The following is a 19,529-nucleotide window of genomic DNA, read 5'->3' on the forward strand; positions in this document are numbered from 1 at the left end:
CCAGGGTTGTGCTCCCCGGGGGTTTAGGGGGGCCAGGGCCCCCCAAAAGCCTCCCAACACCCCCCAAAGCCCCTCTGAGCCCCCCTAAACCCCCCCAGGGGACCCCCAACCCCGGGGGGAACCCCAAAACCACCCCCCACGACTGCATCTGGGGATTCGCTGCTGGCTCGTACCAGGGTTGTGCTCCCTACAGGGGATGGGGGGTCCCTGCCCCCCGACACCCCCAAAGTCCCTCTGAGCCCCCCCAAACCGGGGGGGGACCCCCAAAACCCCGGGGGACCCCGAAACCACCCCCCACCCCCGGCTGCACCCGGGGATTCTCCCCCGGCTCGTACCAGGGTTGTGCTCCCCGGGGGTTTAGGGGGGCCAGGGCCCCCCAAAAGCCTCCCAACACCCCCAAAACCCCTCTGAGCCCCCCCAAAACCCCCCAGGGGACCCCAAAATCCCCTCCCTGGGGCTGGGGATTCACTGCTGACTCGTACCAGGGTTGTGCTCCCCGGGGTTTAGGGGGGCCAGGGCCCCCCAAAAGCTCCCCAACCCCCCCAAAGCCCCTCTGAGCCCCCCATACCCCCCGAGCCCCCCAAAAGCCCCCCGAGCCCCCCAACCCCCCCCCCAAGCAGCCGCACGTGTGGATTCTCCCCCGGCTCGTACCAGGGTTGTGCTCCCCGGGGGTTCAGGGGGGCCGGGGCCCCCCCGGGGGCGCAGGGCCCCCCCGCGACCCCCGCGCCCCCCCGCAGGGCTGGAGGCGCAGCACCTGGGGGAGCTGCAGCGGGAGCTGAACGCGGCGCTGCTGCGGGAGCTGCGGGGCAACAAGGAGGGGCTGAGCCAGGCCGTGCTGGCCCTCGAGCTGTGCCGCAAGCAGAGTGAGTGACCCCCAACCCCCCCCGAGCCCCCCAAAACCCCCCAAACCCCCCTGAGCCCCCCAAACCCCCCTGAGCCCCCCTGAGCCCCCCAAATCCCCCCTGAGCCCCCAAAAGCCCCCAACCCCCCTAGCCCCCCAAAACCCCCCCGAGTGTCCCAAACCCCCCGAGACCCCCAACCCCCCCGAGACCCCCAACCCCCCCAAGCTCCCCTCAGCCCCCCCAAATCTCCCCAGATCCCCACCCCCCCCGAGCCCCCCAAATCCCCCCCCAAGCGCGCCAACACCCCCTCCAAGACCCCTCAAAACCCCCTCAGCCCCCCCAAATCCCCCCAACCCCCCCGAGCCCCCCCAAATCCCCCCCAACCCCCCTGAGCCCCCCCAAATCCCCCCCAGCCCCCCCCCGAGCCCCTCCAAGCCCCCCAACCTCCCCCCCGCCGAGCAAGGGGGGTCCTGGGGGGTTTCGGGGCCTCCCCCCCTGGGGGGGGCTGCACCCCAGCCACGGGGGGGGCCCCCCCAAACGGCGGGGGGGGGGGGGGGGGCTGCTGACCCCCCCTCTGCCCCCCCCGTCCCCCCCCAGGCATGTTGGGCTACCAGGGCGGGCAACTGGCCCTGTTCGTGCGGGTGGTCCTGGCCCTCCCCCGCCTGGTGGCCCCCGCCCGGCGGCTGCTGGAGCAGGGGCTGCGCTGGGGGGGGCTGGGCGTGCACCCCGCCCCCCCCTTCGAGGCCAACATCGACTTCGAGATCAGGTAGGGACCCCCCGCACCCCATTCCCCCCCCCCCCGGGGGTCCCCAATTGCCCCCTGGGGTCCCCCAATTGCCCCCCAGGGTCCTCATTCCCCCCCCCAGGGTCCCCCATCTCCTCCTGGGGTCCCCCATTTGCCCCCTGAGGTCCCCAATCTCCCCCTTGGGGTCCCCATTTGCCCCCTGGGGTCCCCCAATTGCCCCCCAGGGTCCCCAATTGCCCCCCAGAGTCCCCATTCCCCCGGGGTCCCCCATCTCCCCGGGGTCCCCATTTGCCCCTGGGCCCCCCATTTCCCTCCCCCGGGTTCCCATCTCCCCTCCCAAACCCCCCAATTGCCCCATTCTCGCCCCCAACCCCCCCAATTGCCCCGGTCCCACCCCCAACCCCCCCAATTGCCCCATTCTCACCTGCAACCCCCCAATTGCCCCAGTCCCACCCCCAACCCCCCCAGTCGCCCCATTCTCGCCCCCAACCGCCCCAGTCCCCCCCCCAGCCCCTCCCAGTCTCCCCCAGTCTCCCCAGTCTCCCCCCCGCGCCCCGCAGGTTCATGGTGGACGCGGGGCTGGTGGGGTGCTGCTGGGTGGAGGTGGAGCGGGCGCGGTACCGGCTGCGGGGGGCCCCCCCCGCGCCCCCCCCCGCCTCCCTCTGCCAGCTGGAGGCGGACGCGGGCTGGGGGGGGCTGCGCTGCCACCCCCCCGAGGGGCCCTGGCTGGGGCTGCCCCCCCTGCGCGTCCTCAGCTTCGACATCGAGTGCGCCGGCCGCAAGGGTGAGCCCGGGGGGCGGGGGGGACATGGGGGGCAGCGGGGGGCGGCGGGGGGGAGATGGGGACGTGGGGGGGCGGGGGACATGGGGGGGAGATGGGGACATGGGGGGGAGATGGGGACATTGGGGGGCGGCGGGGGGGAGATGGGGACGTGGGGGGCGGGGGACATGGGGGGGAGATGGGGACATGGGGGGGAGATGGGGACGTTGGGGGGGTGGGGGACGGGGGGGCGGGGGACATGGGGGGGAGATGGGGACGTTGGGGGGCGGGGGGCGGCAGGGGGGAGATGGGGACGTGGGGGGTGGGGGGGACATGGGGGGGGCAGCGGGGGGGAGATGGGGACATGGGGGGGTGGGGGACATGGGGGGGCGGGGGGCGGCAGGGGGGAGATGGGGACGTGGCGGGGCGGGGGACATGGGGGGGAGATGGGGACATGGGGGGAGATGGGGACATGGCGGGGCGGGGGGCGGCGGGGGGGAGATGGGGACGTGGGGGGCGGGGGACATGGGGGGGAGATGGGGACATTGGGGGGCGGGGGGCGGTGGGGGGGAGATGGGGACATTGGGGGGCGGGGGGCGGTGGGGGGGAGATGGGGACGTGGGGGTGGGGGGGACATGGGGGGGGCAGGGGACATGGGGGGGAGATGGGGACATGGCGGGGCGGGGGGCGGCGGGGGGGAGATGGGGACGTGGGGGGGTGGGGGGGACATGGGGGGGCAGCGGGGGGGAGATGGGGACATGGGGGGGCAGGGGACATGGGGGGCGGGGGGTGGTGGGGGGGAGATGGGGACATGGGGGGGCAGGGGGGACATTGGGGGGCAGGAGGGGGGAGATGGGGACGTTGGGGGGCAGCGGGGACATTGGGGGACATGGGGGGCAGGAGGGGGGAGATGGGGACAGCGGGGGGCAGCGGGGACGTTGGGGGGCAGGGGACATGGGGGAGATGGGGACGTTGGGGGGCAGGGGGGACATTGGGGGACGTGGGGGGGCAGGAGGGGGGAGATGGGGACGTTGGGGGGCAGGGGACATTGGGGCAGGAGGGGGGAGATGGGGACGTTGGGGGGCAGGGGGGACATTGGGGGGCAGGAGGGGGGAGATGGGGACGTTGGGGGGCAGGGGGGACATTGGGGGGCAGGAGGGGGGAGATGGGGATGTCGGGGGGCAGCGGGGGGGCAGGAGGGGGGGAGATGGGGCCGTCGGGGCGCGGGGGTGACATTGGGGCGCGGGGGTGCCGGCGGGGGTCCCTGAGTGCCCCTCCCCCCAGGGGTGTTCCCCGAGGCGGAGCGGGACCCCGTCATCCAGGTGGCGGGGGTGGTGCAGCGGCAGGGGGAGCGCGAGCCCTTCCTCCGCGCCGTCTTCACCCTCCTGCCCTGCGCCCCCATCCTGGGCTCCCAGGTCCTCAGCTTCCAGCGCGAGCAGGACCTGCTCCAGGTGGGGGGCGGGGGGGGGGGGCGGGGGGGCCGGGGGGGCTGGGGGACAGGGACCTGCTCCAGGTGGGGGCTGGGGGGCGGGGGGGCTTTGGGGGGCCGGGGGGGGCCGGGAGGGGGCCGGGGGGCTGGGGGACAGGGACCTGCTCCAGGTGGGGGGCTGGGGGGGCTGGGGGGGCTTTGGGGGGGCTGGGGGACAGGGACCTGCTCCAGGTGGGGGGCTGGGGGGGCTGGGGGGGCCGGGGGGGGGCGGGGGACAGGGACCTGCTCCAGGTGGGGGCTGGGGGGGCTGGGGGGGCTGGGGGGGGCGGGGGACAGGGACCTGCTCCAGGTGGGGGGGCTGGGGGGGCTGGGGGGGCCGGGGGACAGGGACCTGCTCCAGGTGGGGGGGCGGGGGGGCTGGGGGGGCTTTGGGGGGGCCGGGGGACAGGGACCTGCTCCAGGTGGGGGGCGGGGGGGCTGGGGGGGCTGGGGGGGCCGGGGGACAGGGACCTGCTCCAGGTGGGGGGGCGGGGGGGCGGGGGGGCTTTGGGGGGCTGGGGGGCTGGGGGACAGGGACCTGCTCCAGCTGGGGGGCTGGGGGGCTTTGGGGGGCCGGGGGGGCCGGGGGGGCTGGGGGACAGGGACCTGCTCCAGGTGGGGGGGCGGGGGGGGCTGGGGGGCTTGGGGGGCGGGGGGGGGCCGGGGGGGGCTGGGGGAGAGGGACCTGCTCCAGGTGGGGGGGCGGGGGGGCTGGGGGGCTTTGGGGGGCTGGGGGGGCTGGGGGACAGGGACCTGCTCCAGGTGGGGGGCGGGGGGGGGCTGGGGGGGCTGGGGGACAGGGACCTGCTCCAGGTGGGGGGCGGGGGGGGCTGGGGGGCTTGGGGGGGGCGGGGGGGGGCCGGGGGGGGCTGGGGGAGAGGGACCTGCTCCAGGTGGGGGGCGGGGGGCTGGGGGGCTTTGGGGGGCTGGGGGGCTGGGGGACAGGGACCTGCTCCAGGTGGGGGGCCGGGGGGATTTAGGGGGTCCAGGGGGGCTTTGGGGGGTTTGGGGGGTCATAAGGAGCTCAGGGGGGCTTTGGGGGGTCCTGGGGGGGGCTGGGGGTTTGGGGGGGCCTGGGGGGTTATGGGGGCCCCCTCCGACCCCCCCGTGTCCCCCGTCCCCCCCCCCCCCCAGTCGTGGGCTGAGTTTGTGCGGATCGTGGACCCCGACATCGTGACGGGCTACAACATCCAGAACTTCGACCTGCCCTACCTGCTGCAGCGCGCCCAGGTCCTCAAGGTGCGGCCTGCCCCACGGCGCCCCACGGCCTGCCCCACGGCCTGCCCCATAGCACCCACGGCCTGCCCCACGGCGCCCCACGGCCTGCCCCATAGCACCCACGGCGCCCCACGGCGCCCCGCGGCCTGCCCCACAGCCCCACGGCACCCCACAGCCTGCCCCACAGCCCCACGGCCTGCCCCATAGCACCCACGGCCTGCCCCACAGCCCCACGGCACCCCACAGCCCCACGGCCTGCCGCACAGCCCCACAGCCTGCCCCACGGCCTGCCCCACAGCCCCACGGCACCCCACAGCCTGCCCCACAGCCCCACGGCCTGCCCCACAGCCCCACGGCGCCCCACAGCCCCACGGCCTGCCCCACAGCCCCACAGCACCCCACAGCCTGCCCCACAGCCCCATGGCCTGCCCCACGGCACCGCGCACCTGCCCCACAGCACCTTGCACCCCCAGCCTGCCCCATAGACCCATGATCTGCCCCCCAGACCCATAGCCTGCCCCCCAACCTTCCCCCCCAACCTGCCCCACAGGCAGAGCCCTTCTCCCCCCACCTGGGGCTGACTCCTGCCCCCCTCCCAGCCCCCCAAGTCCCCCCATTGCCCACCCCCAGCCCCCCAAGTGCCCCCTTGGCCCCCCCAGCCCCCCATTGCCCCTCCAGCCCCCAGCTCCCCCCATTGCCCCCCAAGCGCCCCCCTCGCCCCCCCCAGGTCGACTCCTTCCCGTTCCTGGGCCGCATCCGGGGCCGGCGCACGGTGGTGCGGGATTCGGCGTTCCAGTCCCGGCAGCTGGGCCGGCGGGAGAGCAAGGTGGTCAGCGCCGAGGGGAGGGTGACGCTCGACCTGCTGCAGGTACGGGGGGGCCGGGGGGGGGCCTTTGGGGGGCTGGGGGGCCCTGGGGGAGCCAGGGGGGCTGGGGGGGGGGCCCTGGGGGGACTCTGGGGGCTGGGGGGAGCCATGGGTGCTGCAGGCGGTCCCTGGGGGTCCCTGGGTGGCCCTGGGTGACCCATGGGTGCTGCAGGGGGTCCCTGGGGGCCCCTGGGTGCCCCTGGGTGACCCATGGGTGCTGCGGGGGGTCCCTGGGTGCCCCTGGGTGACCCACGGGTGCTGCAGGGGGTCCCTGGGGGGGGGTCCCTGTGGGCCTGGGGGTCCCTGGGTGGCCCTGGGTGACCCATGGGTGCTGCGGGGGGTCCCTGGGTGCCCCTGGGTGACCTGCGGGTGCTGCAGGGGGTCCCTGGGGGGGATCCCTGTGGGTCTGGGGGTCCCTGGGTGGCCCTGGGTGACCCATGGGTGCTGCGGGGGGTCCCTGTGGGTCTGGGGGTCCCTGGGTGCCCCTGGGTGACCCGCGGGTGCTGCAGGGGGTCCCTGGGGGGTCCCTGTGGGTCTGGGGGGTCCCTGTGGGCCTGGGGGTCCCTGGGGGCCCCTGGGTGACCCATGGGTGCTGTGGGGGGTCCCTGGGGGGGGGCCCTGTGGGCCTGGGGGTCCCTGGGTGGCCCTGGGTGACCCATGGGTGCTGCGGGGGGTCCCTGGGTGCCCCTGGGTGACCTGCGGGTGCTGCAGGGGGTCCCTGGGGGGGATCCCTGTGGGTCTGGGGGTCCCTGGGGGCCCCTGGGTGACCCATGGGTGCTGCGGGGGGTCCCTGTGGGTCTGGGGGGTCCCTGGGTGCCCCTGGGTGACCCGCGGGTGCTGCAGGGGGTCCCTGGGGGGGGTCCCTGTGGGCCTGGGGGTCCCTGGGGGCCCCTGGGTGACCCATGGGTGCTGTGGGGGGTCCCTGGGTGGCCCTGGGTGACCCATGGGTGCTGCAGGGGGTCCCTGTGGGCCTGGGGGTCCCTGGGTGCCCCTGGGTGACCCATGGGTGCTGCAGAGGGTCCCTGTGGGCCTGGGGGTCCCTGGGTGCCCCTGGGTGACCCATGGGTGCTGCGGGGGGTCCCTGGGGGTCCCTGTGGGCCTGGGGGTCCCTGGGTGACCCATGGGTGCTGCGGGGGGTCCCTGTGGGTCTGGGGGGTCCCTGGGTGCCCCTGGGTGACCCATGGGTGCTGCACGGAGTCCTTGGGGGTCCCTGTAGGTCTGGGTGCCTCTGGGTGACCCACGGGTGCTGCAGGGGGTCCCTGGGGGTCCCTGTGGGCCTGGGGGTCCCTGGGTGCCCCTGGGTGACCCATGGGTGCTGCGGGGGGTCCCTGGGGGGGGTCCCTGTGGGCCTGGGGGTCCCTGGGTGCCCCTGGGTGACCCGCGGGTGCTGCAGGTGCTGCTGCGGGACCACAAGCTCCGCTCCTACACCCTGAACGCCGTCAGCTTCCACTTCCTGCAGGAGCAGAAGGAGGACGTCCCGCACGGCATCATCACCGACCTGCAGGTCCGGGGGGTGGGGGGGCCGGGGGGGCTGGGGGGGGCTGGGGGGCGGGGGGGGCTGGGGGGGCTGGGGGGGCCGGGGGAGGCTGGGGGGCCGGGGGGGCTGGGGGGGCTGGGAGCCCCACGGCATCATCACCGACCTGCAGGTCCGGGGGGCTGGGGGGGCTGGGGGGGGCCGGGGGGGGCTGGGGGGGGGCTGGGGGGGCCGGGGAGGCTGGGGGGGGCTGGGGGGGGGGGGGCTGGGGGCTGGGAGCCCCACGGCATCATCACCGACCTGCAGGTCCGGGGGGCGGGGGGGCTGGGGGGCTGGGGGGCGGGGGGGGCTGGGGGGGCTGGGGGGGCCGGGGGAGGCTGGGGGGGCTGGGGGGGCCGGGGGGGCTGGGGGGGCTGGGAGCCCCACGGCATCATCACCGACCTGCAGGTCCGGGGGGGCTGGGGGGCCGGGGGGGCCGGGGGGGGCTGGGGGGGGCTGGGGGGGCCGGGGGGCTGGGGGGGGGGCTGGGGGGGCTGGGAGCCCCACGGCATCATCACCGACCTGCAGGGCCGGGGGGGCCGGGGGGGGCTGGGGGGGCTGGGGGTCCCAGGGGCGGTGTCGTGTCCCCCCCGTGTCCCCCTCCACGTCCCACCTCCGCGTCCTGCCTGAAGGACGCCTGCGCCCCGCGTCCCTGCTGCGTCCCCCCTGTCCCCCCGTGTCCCCCCTGTGTCCCCCCATGTCCTCCCGTGTCCCCCCTGTCCCCCCGTGTCCCTGACGTGTCCCCAATGTCCCCGACGTGTCCCCAGAACGGGTCGGAGCAGACGCGGCGGCGCCTGGCCGTGTACTGCCTGAAGGACGCCTGCGCCCCGCGTCCCTGCTGCGCCCCCCCGTGTCCCCCCCTGTGTCCCCCCCTGTCCCCCCGTGTCCCCCCGTGTCCCTGACGTGTCCCCAATGTCCCCGACGCGTCCCCAGAACGGGTCGGAGCAGACGCGGCGGCGCCTGGCCGTGTACTGCCTGAAGGACGCCTGCGCCCCGCGTCCCTGCTGCGTCCCCCCGTGTCCCCCCGTGTCCCCCCCCGTGTCCCCCCGTGTCCCCCCATGTCCCTGACGTGTCCCCCATGTCCCCGACGCGTCCCCAGAACGGGTCGGAGCAGACGCCGCGGCGCCTGGCCGTGTACTGCCTGAAGGACACCTGCGCCCCGCGTCCCTGCTGCGTCCCCCCGTGTCCCCCCGTGTCCCCCCGTGCCCCCCCCTGTGTCCCCCCCTGTCCCCCCGTGTCCCCCCGTGTCCCTGACGTGTCCCCAATGTCCCCGACGTGTCCCCAGAACGGGTCGGAGCAGACGCGGCGGCGCCTGGCCGTGTACTGCCTGAAGGACGCCTTCCTGCCGCTGCGGCTGCTGGAGAAGCTGATGGTGGTGGTCAACTACGTGGAGATGGCGCGCGTCACCGGCGTCCCCCTCAGCTACCTGCTGGCCCGGGGACAACAGGTCAAGGTCGTCTCGCAGCTCCTGCGGCAGGTCAGGGGGCGGGGGGGACCGGGGGACAGGGGGACACGGGGATGGGGACAGGGGACACTGGGGGGGGCGGGGACACAAGGCCACCAGGAGGGACCTGGGGACACAGGGGACACAGGGATGGGGACAGGGGACACGGGGATGGGGACAGGGGACATCAGGGGGGACCTGGGGGGACAGGGGACACCAGGGGGACGGGGATGGGGACAGGGGACACGGGGATGGGGACAGGGGACACCAGGGATGGGGACAGGGGGGACGGGGGGGACATGGGGATGGGGACAGGGGACACGGGGATGGGGACAGGGGACATCGGGGGGGACAGGGATGGGGACAGGGGACACAGGGATGGGGACAGGGGACACCAGGGATGGGGACAGGGGGGACAGGGGGGACATGGGGACACGGGGATGGGGACAGGGGACACGGGGATGGGGACAGGGGACATCGGGGGGGACCTGGGGGGGACAGGGGACACCGGGGGGGACGGGGATGGGGACAGGGGACACGGGGATGGGGACAGGGGACATCGGGGGGGACAGGGATGGGGACAGGGGACACAGGGATGGGGACAGGGGGGACAGGGGGGACATGGGGACACGGGGATGGGGACAGGGGACACTGGGGGGACGGGACGGGGACACAAGGCCACCAGGAGGGACCTGGGGACACAGGGGACACAGGGATGGGGACAGGGGGGACGGGGGGGACATGGGGACATGGGGATGGGGACAGGGGACACGGGGATGGGGACAGGGGACACCGGGGGGACCTGGGGGGACAGGGGACACTGGGGGGGGACGGGACACACAAGGCCACCAGGAGGGACCTGGGGACACAGGGATGGGGACAGGGGACACGGGGATGGGGACAGGGGACATCGGGGGGGACAGGGATGGGGACAGGGGACACAGGGATGGGGACAGGGGACACCGGGGATGGGGACAGGGGGGACAGGGGGGGACATGGGGACACGGGGATGGGGACAGGGGACACCGGGGGGGACCTGGGGGGGACAGGGGACACCGGGGGGGACATGGGGATGGGGACGGGGGACCCGGGGCCACCAGGGACGGTGGGGACACAGGGGGGACTTGGGGGGGGGGGCGAGAGGGGTTTTGGGGGGCGGGGTGTCCCCAAGGGGGGCGGCGGTGTCCCCAAGGGGGGTGGCGGTGTCCCCCCACGGTGACGGGGGCGGGGCGGGGGCGGGGCAGGCGGTGCAGGAGCAGCTGCTGATGCCGGTGGTGAAGCCGGAGGGGGGGGAGGACTACGAGGGGGCCACCGTCATCGAGCCCCTCAAGGGGTGAGCGCCCCCCGCCCCCGGGACCCCCCGGGACCCCTGTGACCCCCGTGTGACCCCCCGGGACCCCCCCAAACCCCTGGGACCCCCTGGGACCCCCCTGACCCCCTGTGACCCCCGTGGGACCCCCGGGACCCCCCAAACCCTCGGGACCCCCTGGGACCCCCCCAAACCCCCGGGACCCCCTGGGGACCCCCTGACCCCCTGTGACCCCCGTGGGACCCCCAGGACCCCCGGGACCCCCCGGGACCCCCCCCAAACCCCCGGGACCCCCTGGGATCCCCCCAAACCCCTGGGGACCCCCGGGACCCCCTGACCCCCCAGCACCCCCGGGACCCCCCGGGACCCCCAAACCCCCCGACCCCTGGGACCCCCCACCCCCATTTTGCCTCTGTGACCCCTCCTGGCCCCCCTCGCCCCCATTTGCCCCCCCATGGTGACCCCGGTGACCCCTTGACCCTTGTGACCCCCAGGACTCCCTGACCCCATGTCCCCCCCATGACCCCTGTGACCTTTGTAACCCCCAACCCCATGACCCCTGTGGCCCTCTGACCCCCATGACCTTCATGACCCCATGTCCCCCTATGACCCCTGACCCCTGTGACCCTTTGACTCTGACCCGTGACCCTCATGACCCCCATGTCCCCCTGTGACCCTTTGACTCTCTGTGACCCTCATGACCCCTATGTCCCCCTGTGACCCCCAACCCTGTGACCCCCACACCCCCGTGACCCCTGTCGCCGTGACCCTGCCCATGACCCCTGTGACCCTTTGACTCTGTGACCCTGTGACCCCCATGTCCCCTGTGACCCCCTGACCCCAGTGGCCCCTATGGCCCCATGATTCCCTGTGACCCCCATGACCCTCGTGACCCCCGTGACCCCCATGACCCCCATGCCCCCGTGACCCCCATGACCCCCCTGACCCCCATGACCCCCCCGACCCCCATGCCCCATGACCCCCTGTGACACCCCCGACTCCTGTGCCCCCATGCCCCCCTGTGACCCCGTGACCCCCATGACCCCTGACCCCGGGACCCCCGCGCAGGTACTACGACGTGCCGATCGTGACGCTGGACTTCTCCTCGCTGTACCCCTCCATCATGATGGCGCACAACCTCTGCTACACCACCCTGCTGCCCCCGGGGGGGGCCGCCCGCTTCGGGTGCGCGGGGGCACTGGGGGCACTGGGAGGGACTGGGGGAGGCTGGGGGAGACTGGCAAGGAACTGGGGGGGACTGGAGCAGGACTGGGGAGGGACTGGGGGGGCTGGAGTGTGGCTGGGGGGGCTGGGGGCACTGGGGGGACTGGGAGGGGCTGGGGGCACTGGGGGGCACTGGGAGGGACTGGGAGGGGCTGGGGGCACTGGGGGGGGCGCCTGCTTTGGGTGTGCGGGGGCACTGGGGGCACTGGGGGGACTGGGAGGGGCTGGGGGCACTGGGGCGGCCGCCCGCTTCAGGTGCACTGGGGCACTGGGGGTACTGGGAGGGACTGGGGGAGGCTGGGGGAGACTGGCAAGGAACTGGGGGGGACTGGAGCGGGACTGGGGAGGGACTGGGGAGGCTGGAGTGTGGCTGGGGGGGACTGGGGGGACTGGGGAGGCTGGAGTGTGGCTGGGGGGACTGGGAGCACTGGGGGGGAATAGGGGGCACTGGGGAGCACTGGGGGGAGACTGGGAAGGGCTGGAGGGGACTGGGGGCACTGGGGGGACTGGAGTATGGCTGGGGGGAACTGGGAGGGGACTGGGGGCACTGGGAGGGACTGGGGGAGGCTGGGGGAGACTGGCAAGGAACTGGGGGGGACTGGGAGGGGACTGGGGAGCACTGGGAGGGGCTGTGGGTCGCCCCTCCCCCCGTGACCCCCTCCCCCCCCCCAGGCTGGGCCCCGACGACTTCATCCGCACCCCCACGGGCGAGCTCTTCGTCACCGCCCGCGTGCGGCGGGGGCTGCTGCCGCGCGTCCTGGAGGGGCTGCTGGCCGCCCGCAAGAGGTGGGGACACGGGGACACGGGGGGGGACGGGGACATGGGGACACGGGGGGACACGGGGGGGGATGGGGACATGGGGACACGGGGGGACATGGGGACACGGGGACACGGGGGGGACGGGGACATGGGGACACGGGGGGACACGGGGGGACATGGGGACACGGGGGGACGGGGGGGACGGGGGGACGGGGGGACGGGGGGACGGGGGGGACGGGGACATGGGGGGACATGGGGACACGGGGGGGGACGGGGGGACACGGGGACACGGGGGGACAGGGGGGACGGGGACATGGGGGGACATGGGGACACGGGGGGACGGGGGGGACGGGGGGGACAGGGACATGGGGACACGGGGGGGACGGGGGGACGGGGACATGGGGACATGGGGGGACAGGGGGACATGGGGGGATGTGGGGACATGGGGACACGCAGGGACATGGGGGGAGGGGGGACGGGGGGACATGGGGATGCAGGGGGACGGGGGGGATGGGGGGATGGGGGGGACAGGGACTTGGGGACGCAGGGGGGACATGGGGGGACACATGGGGCGGCTTTGGGGTCCCTATGGGGCAGCTTTGGGGGGTCCCTGGGGGCTTTGGGGGTCCCTGGGGGCAGCAGGGGCGGCCGTGGGGCGCCGTGGGGCAGCCGTGGGGTGCTGTGGGGCAGCCGTGGGGCGCCGTGGGTCACGGCAGGTCCCGGCAGGGTGAAGGCAGAGCTGGCGCAGGAGCAGGACCCATGGGGCCGGGGCTGGGGGTGGCCGTGGGGCAGCCGTGGGGCAGCTGTGGGGCGGCCGTGGGGCGCTGTGGGTCACGGCAGGTCCCGGCAGGGTGAAGGCAGAGCTGGCGCAGGAGCAGGACCCGTTCCGGCGCCAGGTCCTGGACGGGCGGCAGCAGGCGCTGAAGGTCAGCGCCAACTCGGTCTACGGCTTCACCGGGGCCCAGGCCGGGCGCCTGCCCTGCCTCGAGATCTCCCAGGTGAGCCCCACGGCGCCCCACGGCTGCCCCACGGCTGCCCCACGGCGCCCCACGGCACCCCATCGCACCCCACAGCTGCCCCACGGCACCCCACGGCACAGCCCCGCAGCGCTGTGGGGTGGCTGCTGCCTGCCCTGCCTCCAGGTCTCATAGCTGAGCCCCACGGCTGCCCCATGGCGCCCCATAGCACCCCACGGCGCCCCACAGCGCCCCACGGCACCCCACTGCACCCCACAGCGCCCCACAGCACCCCACAGCACCCCACGGCACCCCACGGCACCCCACTGCACCCCACGGCGCCCCACAGCACCCCACAGATCCCTACAGCACCCCACAGCACGTCCTGCCCCCCAGCCCTGCCCCACGGCCCCCCAACGTCCCCATGTCCCCCCCATGATGTCCCCATGTCCCCCCTGCCCCATGGCCCCCCGACGTCCCCGTGTCCCCCCCCAGCATCCCCGTGTCCCCCCCGACGTCCCCGTGTCCCCCCCGTGTCCCCCCCAATGTCCCCGTGTCCCCCCCAACGTCCCCATGTCCCCCCCAACGTCCCCGTGTCCCCCCCGTGTCCCCCCCAATGTCCCCGTGTCCCCCCCGACGTCCCCATGTCCCCCCCAACGTCCCCGTGTCCCCCCCGTGTCCCCCCCAATGTCCCCGTGTCCCCCCCAACGTCCCCGTGTCCCCCCCGTGTCCCCCCAATGTCCCCGTGTCCCCCCCCAACGTCCCCGTGTCCCCCCGTGTCCCCCCCAATGTCCCCGTGTCCCCCCCAACGTCCCCGTGTCCCCCCCGTGTCCCCCCCAATGTCCCCGTGTCCCCCCCAACGTCCCCGTGTCCCCCCCGTGTCCCCCCTGACATCCCCGTGTCCCCCCCGTGTCCCCCCGATGTCCCCGTTTCCCCCCCGACGTCCCCGCGTCCCCCCCAGAGGGGCACCGTCGTCGGGCGCCAGATGATCGAGCGGACGAAGCAGCTGGTGGAGAGCAAATACTGCCTGGCGCAGGGCTTCCCCGCGGACGCCAAGGTGGGTCCCGGGGGGGTTGGGGGGTCCGGGGGGATTTGGGGGGCCCCGGGGGTCCCGGGGGATTTGGGGGCCCCGGGGGTCCTGGGGGTCCCGGGGGGGTCCCGAGGGGCGGGGGGGCCCCCAAGAGAGCAAATCCTGCCTGGCCCAGGGCTGCCCTGCTGAGGCCAGGGTGGGTCCTGGGGGGTTTTGGGGGTCCCCAGGGGGCTCGGGGGGTCCTGGGGGGGATTTGGGGGGCCCCAGGGGATTTTGAGGGGGTCCCAAGGGGCTGGGGGTCCCCAAGAGAGTAAATCCTGCCTGGCCCAGGGCTTCCCCATGGCCACCAAGGGGGGTCCGGGGGGTCCCGGGGTGGATCTGGGGGTCCCGGGGTGGATTTGGGGGTCCTGGGGTGGATCTGGGGGTCCTGGGGTGGATTTGGGGGGTCCCCGGGGTTTTTGGGGGTCCCCGGGGGGTTTGGGGGTCCCAGGGTGGATTTGGGGGTCCCCGGGGTTTTTGGGGGTCCGCGGGGGGGTTTGGGGTCCCCGGGGGGATTTGGGGGTCGCGGGGTGGATTTGGGGGTCCGCGGGGGTTTGGGGGTCCGCGGGGGTTTGGGGGTCCGCGGGGGGGGTTTGGGGGTCCGCGGGGGTTTGGGGGTGCCGGGGCCCTGAGGGCAGGCGCGCCGCAGGTGGTGTACGGGGACACGGACTCGGTGATGTGCCGCCTGGGGGTGGCCACGGTGGCCGAGGCGATGGCCCTGGGCCGGGAAGCGGCCGCCTGGGTCTCCAGCCACTTCCCCCCCCCCATCAAGCTGGAGTTCGAGAAGGTCAGGGGGGCCCCGTGTCCCCAAGGGGGGGTCCCCGTGTCCCTAGGGGTGTCCCCGTGTCCTTGGGATGGTCCCCAGGTCCCCAGGGGGGTCCCAGGGAGGTCCCCGTGTCCCCAGGGGGGTCCCTGAGAGCTCCCTGTGTCCCCAGGGGGTCTCCATGTCCCCAGGGGGGTCCCCAGGGGGTCCCCATGTCCCCAGGAGGGTCCCTGAGAGCTCCCCATGTCCCCAGGGGGTCCCCAGGGGGGTCCCCGTGTCGCCAGGGGGTCCCTGAGAGCTCCCCGTGTCCCCAGGGGGGTCCCCATGTCCCCAGGGGGTCCCCAGGAGGGTCCCTGTGTCCCCAGGGGATCCCCATGTCCCCAGGAGGGTCCCCATGTCCCCAGGGGGGTCCCTGAGAGCTCCCCATGTCCCCGGGGGTCCCCGTGTCCCCAGGGGGGTCCCTGAGAGCTCCCCATCTCTCCGGGGGTCCCCGTGTCCCCAGGGGGGTCCCCAGGGGGGTCCCCAGGAGGGTCCCCGTGTCCCCAGGGGGTCCCCATGTCCCCAGGAGGGTCCCTGAGAGCTCCCCGTGTCCCCAGGGGGGTCCCCATGTCCCCGGGGGGTCCCCAGGGGGTCCCTGAGAGCTCCCCGTGTCCCCAGGGGGGTCCCCATGTCCCCAGGGGGTCCCCAGGGGGTCCCTGAGAGCTCCCCGTGTCCCCAGGGCTCCCCATGTCCCCGGGGGTCCCCCGGCGGGGCTCGGCGCTGAGGTTGCCCCCTCGCCAGGTTTACTGGCCCTACCTGCTGATCAGCAAGAAGCGCTACGCCGGGCTCTGCTTCTCCTCGCGGGCGGAGGCCCACGACAAGCTGGACTGCAAGGGGCTGGAGGCCGTGCGGCGCGACAACTGTCCCCTGGCCGCCAACCTCGTCACCGCCTGCCTGCGCCGCATCCTGCTCCACCGGTCAGCGGGGGACACGGGGGGGACGCCTGGGGGGAGAGGGGGACACGGGGGGAGGGGGGACAGGGGACACAGGGGGACAGGGGGACACAGCGGGACACAGGGGGACAGGGGACATGGGGGGGAGAGGGGGACACGGGGGGAGGGGGGGACAGGGGGACATGGGGGGAGAGGGGGACACGGGGGGAGGGGGGACAGGGGACACAGGGGGACAGGGGACATGGGGGGAGAGGGGGACACGGGGGGAGGGGGGACAGGGGACACAGGGGGACAGGGGACATGGGGGGGAGAGGGGGACACGGGGGGAGAGGGGGACATGGGGGGGACAGGGGACATGGGGGGGACAGGGGACACAGGGGGACAGGGGACATGGGGGGAGAGGGGGACACGGGGGGAGGGGGGACAGGGGACACAGGGGGACAGGGGGACGGGGGGGACAGGGGGACACAGCGGGACACAGGGGGACAGGGGACATGGGGGGGAGAGGGGGACACGGGGGGAGAGGGGGACACAGGGGGACAGGGGACATGGGGGGAGAGGGGGACACAGGGGCAGAGGGGGACATGGGGGGGACAGGGGACATGGGGGGGACAGGGGGACACGGGGGGACAGGGGGACACTGGGGGACAGGGGACATGGGGGGGACAGGGGACACGGGGGTACAGGGGACACCCAGGGGACAGTGGGACACCTGGGGCGACAGGGGGACATGGGGGGACAGGGGACACGGGGGGACAGGGGACATGGGGGGGACAGGGGACACTGGGGGACACCCAGGGGACAGGGGGACATGGGGGACAGGGGACGGGGGGGACAGTGGGACACCCGGGGGGACAGGGGGACACATGGGGGGGACAGGGGGACACTGGGGGACAGCACAGGGGGGGCCCTGGGGGGCGGGGGGAGGCGGGGGGATCTTTGTGTCCCCCCTGTCCCTTCTGGGGACCACTGGGGGTCCCCCCGGGGACACTGGGGGGCTTCTGGGGTCCCCCTGTCCCCCCAGGGATGCTGGGGGGGGGGGTTGGGGGTCCCCCCGTCCCCTCAGGGCCCCCCGGGGGCGATGTGGGGGCCCCCCTGAACCCCGTTTCCCCCCAGGGACCCCGAGGGCGCGGTGGCGCACGCGCAGGAGGTGATCTCGGACCTCCGGGGGCCTTTGGGGACCCCCCCAGCCCCCCCCCGTACCCCCTCAGGGACCCCGTAACCCCCCAGGGACCCCCCGGGGCGATGTGGGGGCCCCCCTGAACCCCGTTTCCCCCCAGGGACCCCGAGGGCGCGGTGGCGCACGCGCAGGAGGTGATCTCGGACCTGCTCTGTAACCGCGTCGACGTCTCCCAGCTCGTCATCACCAAGGAGCTGACGAGGGCGGCCAGCGCCTACGCCGCGCCCCAGGCCCACGTCCAGCTGGCCGAGAGGTGGGGACCCCCCGCACCCCGAAACCCCCCCACCCCCCCGCGTGGGGACCCCAAAGAGGCACCCCGAAACGGGGAGCCCAAAATGGAGACCCTAAAATGGGCACCCCAAAATGAGGAGCCCCGAATGGGCACCTTAAAATGGGGACCCCAAAATGGAGACCCCAAAATGGGCACCCTAAAATGGGCACCCCAAATTAGGGACCCCCCAAAGCGGCACCCCAAAATGGAGACCCTAAAATGGGCACCCCAAATTAGGGACCCCCCAAAGCGGCACCCCAAAATGAGGAGCCCCAAATGGGCACCTTAAAATGGGCACCCCAAAATGGAGACCCCAAAATGGAGACCCCAAAATAGGCACCCTAAAATGGGCACCTCAAAACAGGGACCCCCAAAGCGGCGCCCCAAAACGGGGACCCCCAAATGGGCACCCCAAAATGGGGACTCTAAAATGGGTACCCCAAAACGGGGACCCCCAAACTGGGCACCCCAAAACTGGGCACTCAAAACTGGTATCCCAAACTGGTGACCCCCAAATGGGCACCCCAAAACTGCCCCCAAACTGGGCACCCCCAAACTGGGCGCCCAAAACTGGTATCCCAAACTGGGCACCCCAAAACTGGGCACCCAAAACTGGTATCCCAAACTGGGCACCCCCAAACTGGGCACCCCAAAACTGGGCACCCAAAACTGGTATCCCAAACTGGTGACCCCCAAATGGGCACCCCAAAACTGCCCCCAAACTGGGCACCCCCAAACTGGGCGCCCAAAACTGCCCCCCAAACTGGGCACCCCCAAACTGGGCGCCCCAAAACTGGGCGCCCAAAACTGGTATCCCAAACTGGGCACCCCAAAACTGGGCACCCAAAACTGGTATCCCAAACTGGTGACCCCCAAATGAGCACCCCAAAACTGCCCCCAAACTGGGCACCCCCAAACTGGGCACCCCAAAACTGGGCACCCAAAACTGGTATCCCAAACTGGTGACCCCCAAATGGGCACCCCAAAACTGCCCCCAAACTGGGCACCCCCAAACTGGGCGCCCAAAACTGGTATCCCAAACTGGGCACCCCAAAACTGGGCACCCAAAACTGGTATCCCAAACTGGGCACCCCCAAACTGGGCACCCCAAAACTGGGCACCCAAAACTGGTATCCCAAACTGGTGACCCCCAAATGGGCACCCCAAAACTGCCCCCAAACTGGGCACCCCCAAACTGGGCGCCCAAAACTGCCCCCCAAACTGGGCACCCCCAAACTGGGCGCCCCAAAACTGGGCGCCCAAAACTGGTATCCCAAACTGGGCACCCCAAAACTGGGCACCCAAAACTGGTATCCCAAACTGGTGACCCCCAAATGAGCACCCCAAAACTGCCCCCAAACTGGGCACCCCCAAACTGGGCACCCCAAAACTGGGCACCCAAAACTGGTATCCCAAACTGGTGACCCCCAAATGGGCACCCCAAAACTGCCCCCAAACTAGGCACCCCCAAACTGGGCGCCCAAAACTGCCCCCCAAACTGGGCACCCCCAAACTGGGCGCCCCAAAACTGGGCACCCAAAACTGGTATCCCAAACTGGGGACCCCCAAATGGGCACCCCAAAACTGCCCCCCAAACTGGGCACCCCCAAACTGGGCACCCCAAAACTGGGCACCCAAAACTGGTATCCCAAACTGGGGACCCCAAACTGGGCACCCCAAAACTGGGCACTCAAAACTGGTATCCCAAACTGGGAACCCCCAAATGGGCACCCCAAAACTGCCCCCCAAACTGGGCACCCCAAAACTGGGCACCCCAAACTGGGCACCCCTAATGGGGACCCCAAATGGGCACCCCCAAACTGGGCCCCCCAACCTGGGCCCCCGCGGGCGGGTGTCCCCAGGCGGGGGGGCTCGGGGACCCCCGGGGCCCCCCAAAGCGGGGCCGCCCCCCCCCATGGGTGCCCCCCCCCCCCCCCCCCAGGATGCGGCAGCGGGACCCCGGCAGCGCCCCCAGCCTGGGCGACCGCGTCCCCTACGTCATCGTCACCGGCGCCAAGGGGGCGGCCGCCTACACCAAGTCCGAGGTGGGGGTGCGGGGGGACACGGGGGGGACACGGGGACATGGGGGGGATGGGGACGGGGGGCAGGGGGACACGGGGACATGGGGACATGGGGGGGATGGGGAGGGACACGGGGACATGGGGGGGGATGGGGACGGGGGGGACAGGGGGATGGGGGGCCATGAGGGGG

The 19,529-nt window shown here is 73.8% G+C and overlaps 1 protein-coding gene across 1 annotated transcript in view; it reads left to right on the forward strand.

The window, feature by feature from the left end:
- The window catches only part of POLD1 (DNA polymerase delta 1, catalytic subunit), a 28,231-nt gene that overhangs the window by 2,899 nt on the left and 5,803 nt on the right, over positions 1-19,529 (forward strand). Inside the window, exons 5-21 of the mRNA XM_087773225.1 lie at positions 738-863; positions 1,440-1,608; positions 2,148-2,371; positions 3,632-3,798; positions 4,950-5,054; positions 5,761-5,901; positions 7,292-7,402; positions 8,697-8,888; positions 10,100-10,188; positions 11,233-11,349; positions 12,061-12,174; positions 12,998-13,145; positions 14,065-14,160; positions 14,822-14,959; positions 15,716-15,891; positions 17,148-17,300; positions 19,261-19,363. Coding sequence (XP_087629351.1) covers positions 738-863; positions 1,440-1,608; positions 2,148-2,371; positions 3,632-3,798; positions 4,950-5,054; positions 5,761-5,901; positions 7,292-7,402; positions 8,697-8,888; positions 10,100-10,188; positions 11,233-11,349; positions 12,061-12,174; positions 12,998-13,145; positions 14,065-14,160; positions 14,822-14,959; positions 15,716-15,891; positions 17,148-17,300; positions 19,261-19,363 — 2,369 coding nt within the window. The remainder of the gene's footprint in view (positions 1-737; positions 864-1,439; positions 1,609-2,147; positions 2,372-3,631; positions 3,799-4,949; positions 5,055-5,760; positions 5,902-7,291; positions 7,403-8,696; positions 8,889-10,099; positions 10,189-11,232; positions 11,350-12,060; positions 12,175-12,997; positions 13,146-14,064; positions 14,161-14,821; positions 14,960-15,715; positions 15,892-17,147; positions 17,301-19,260; positions 19,364-19,529) is intronic.

The sequence above is a fragment of the Nipponia nippon genome, unplaced genomic scaffold (genome assembly GCF_047370975.1).
Source record: "Nipponia nippon isolate SJK-2023a ecotype South Korea unplaced genomic scaffold, ASM4737097v1 scaffold_38, whole genome shotgun sequence".
In the NCBI taxonomy this organism is placed as follows: Eukaryota; Metazoa; Chordata; class Aves; order Pelecaniformes; family Threskiornithidae; genus Nipponia; species Nipponia nippon.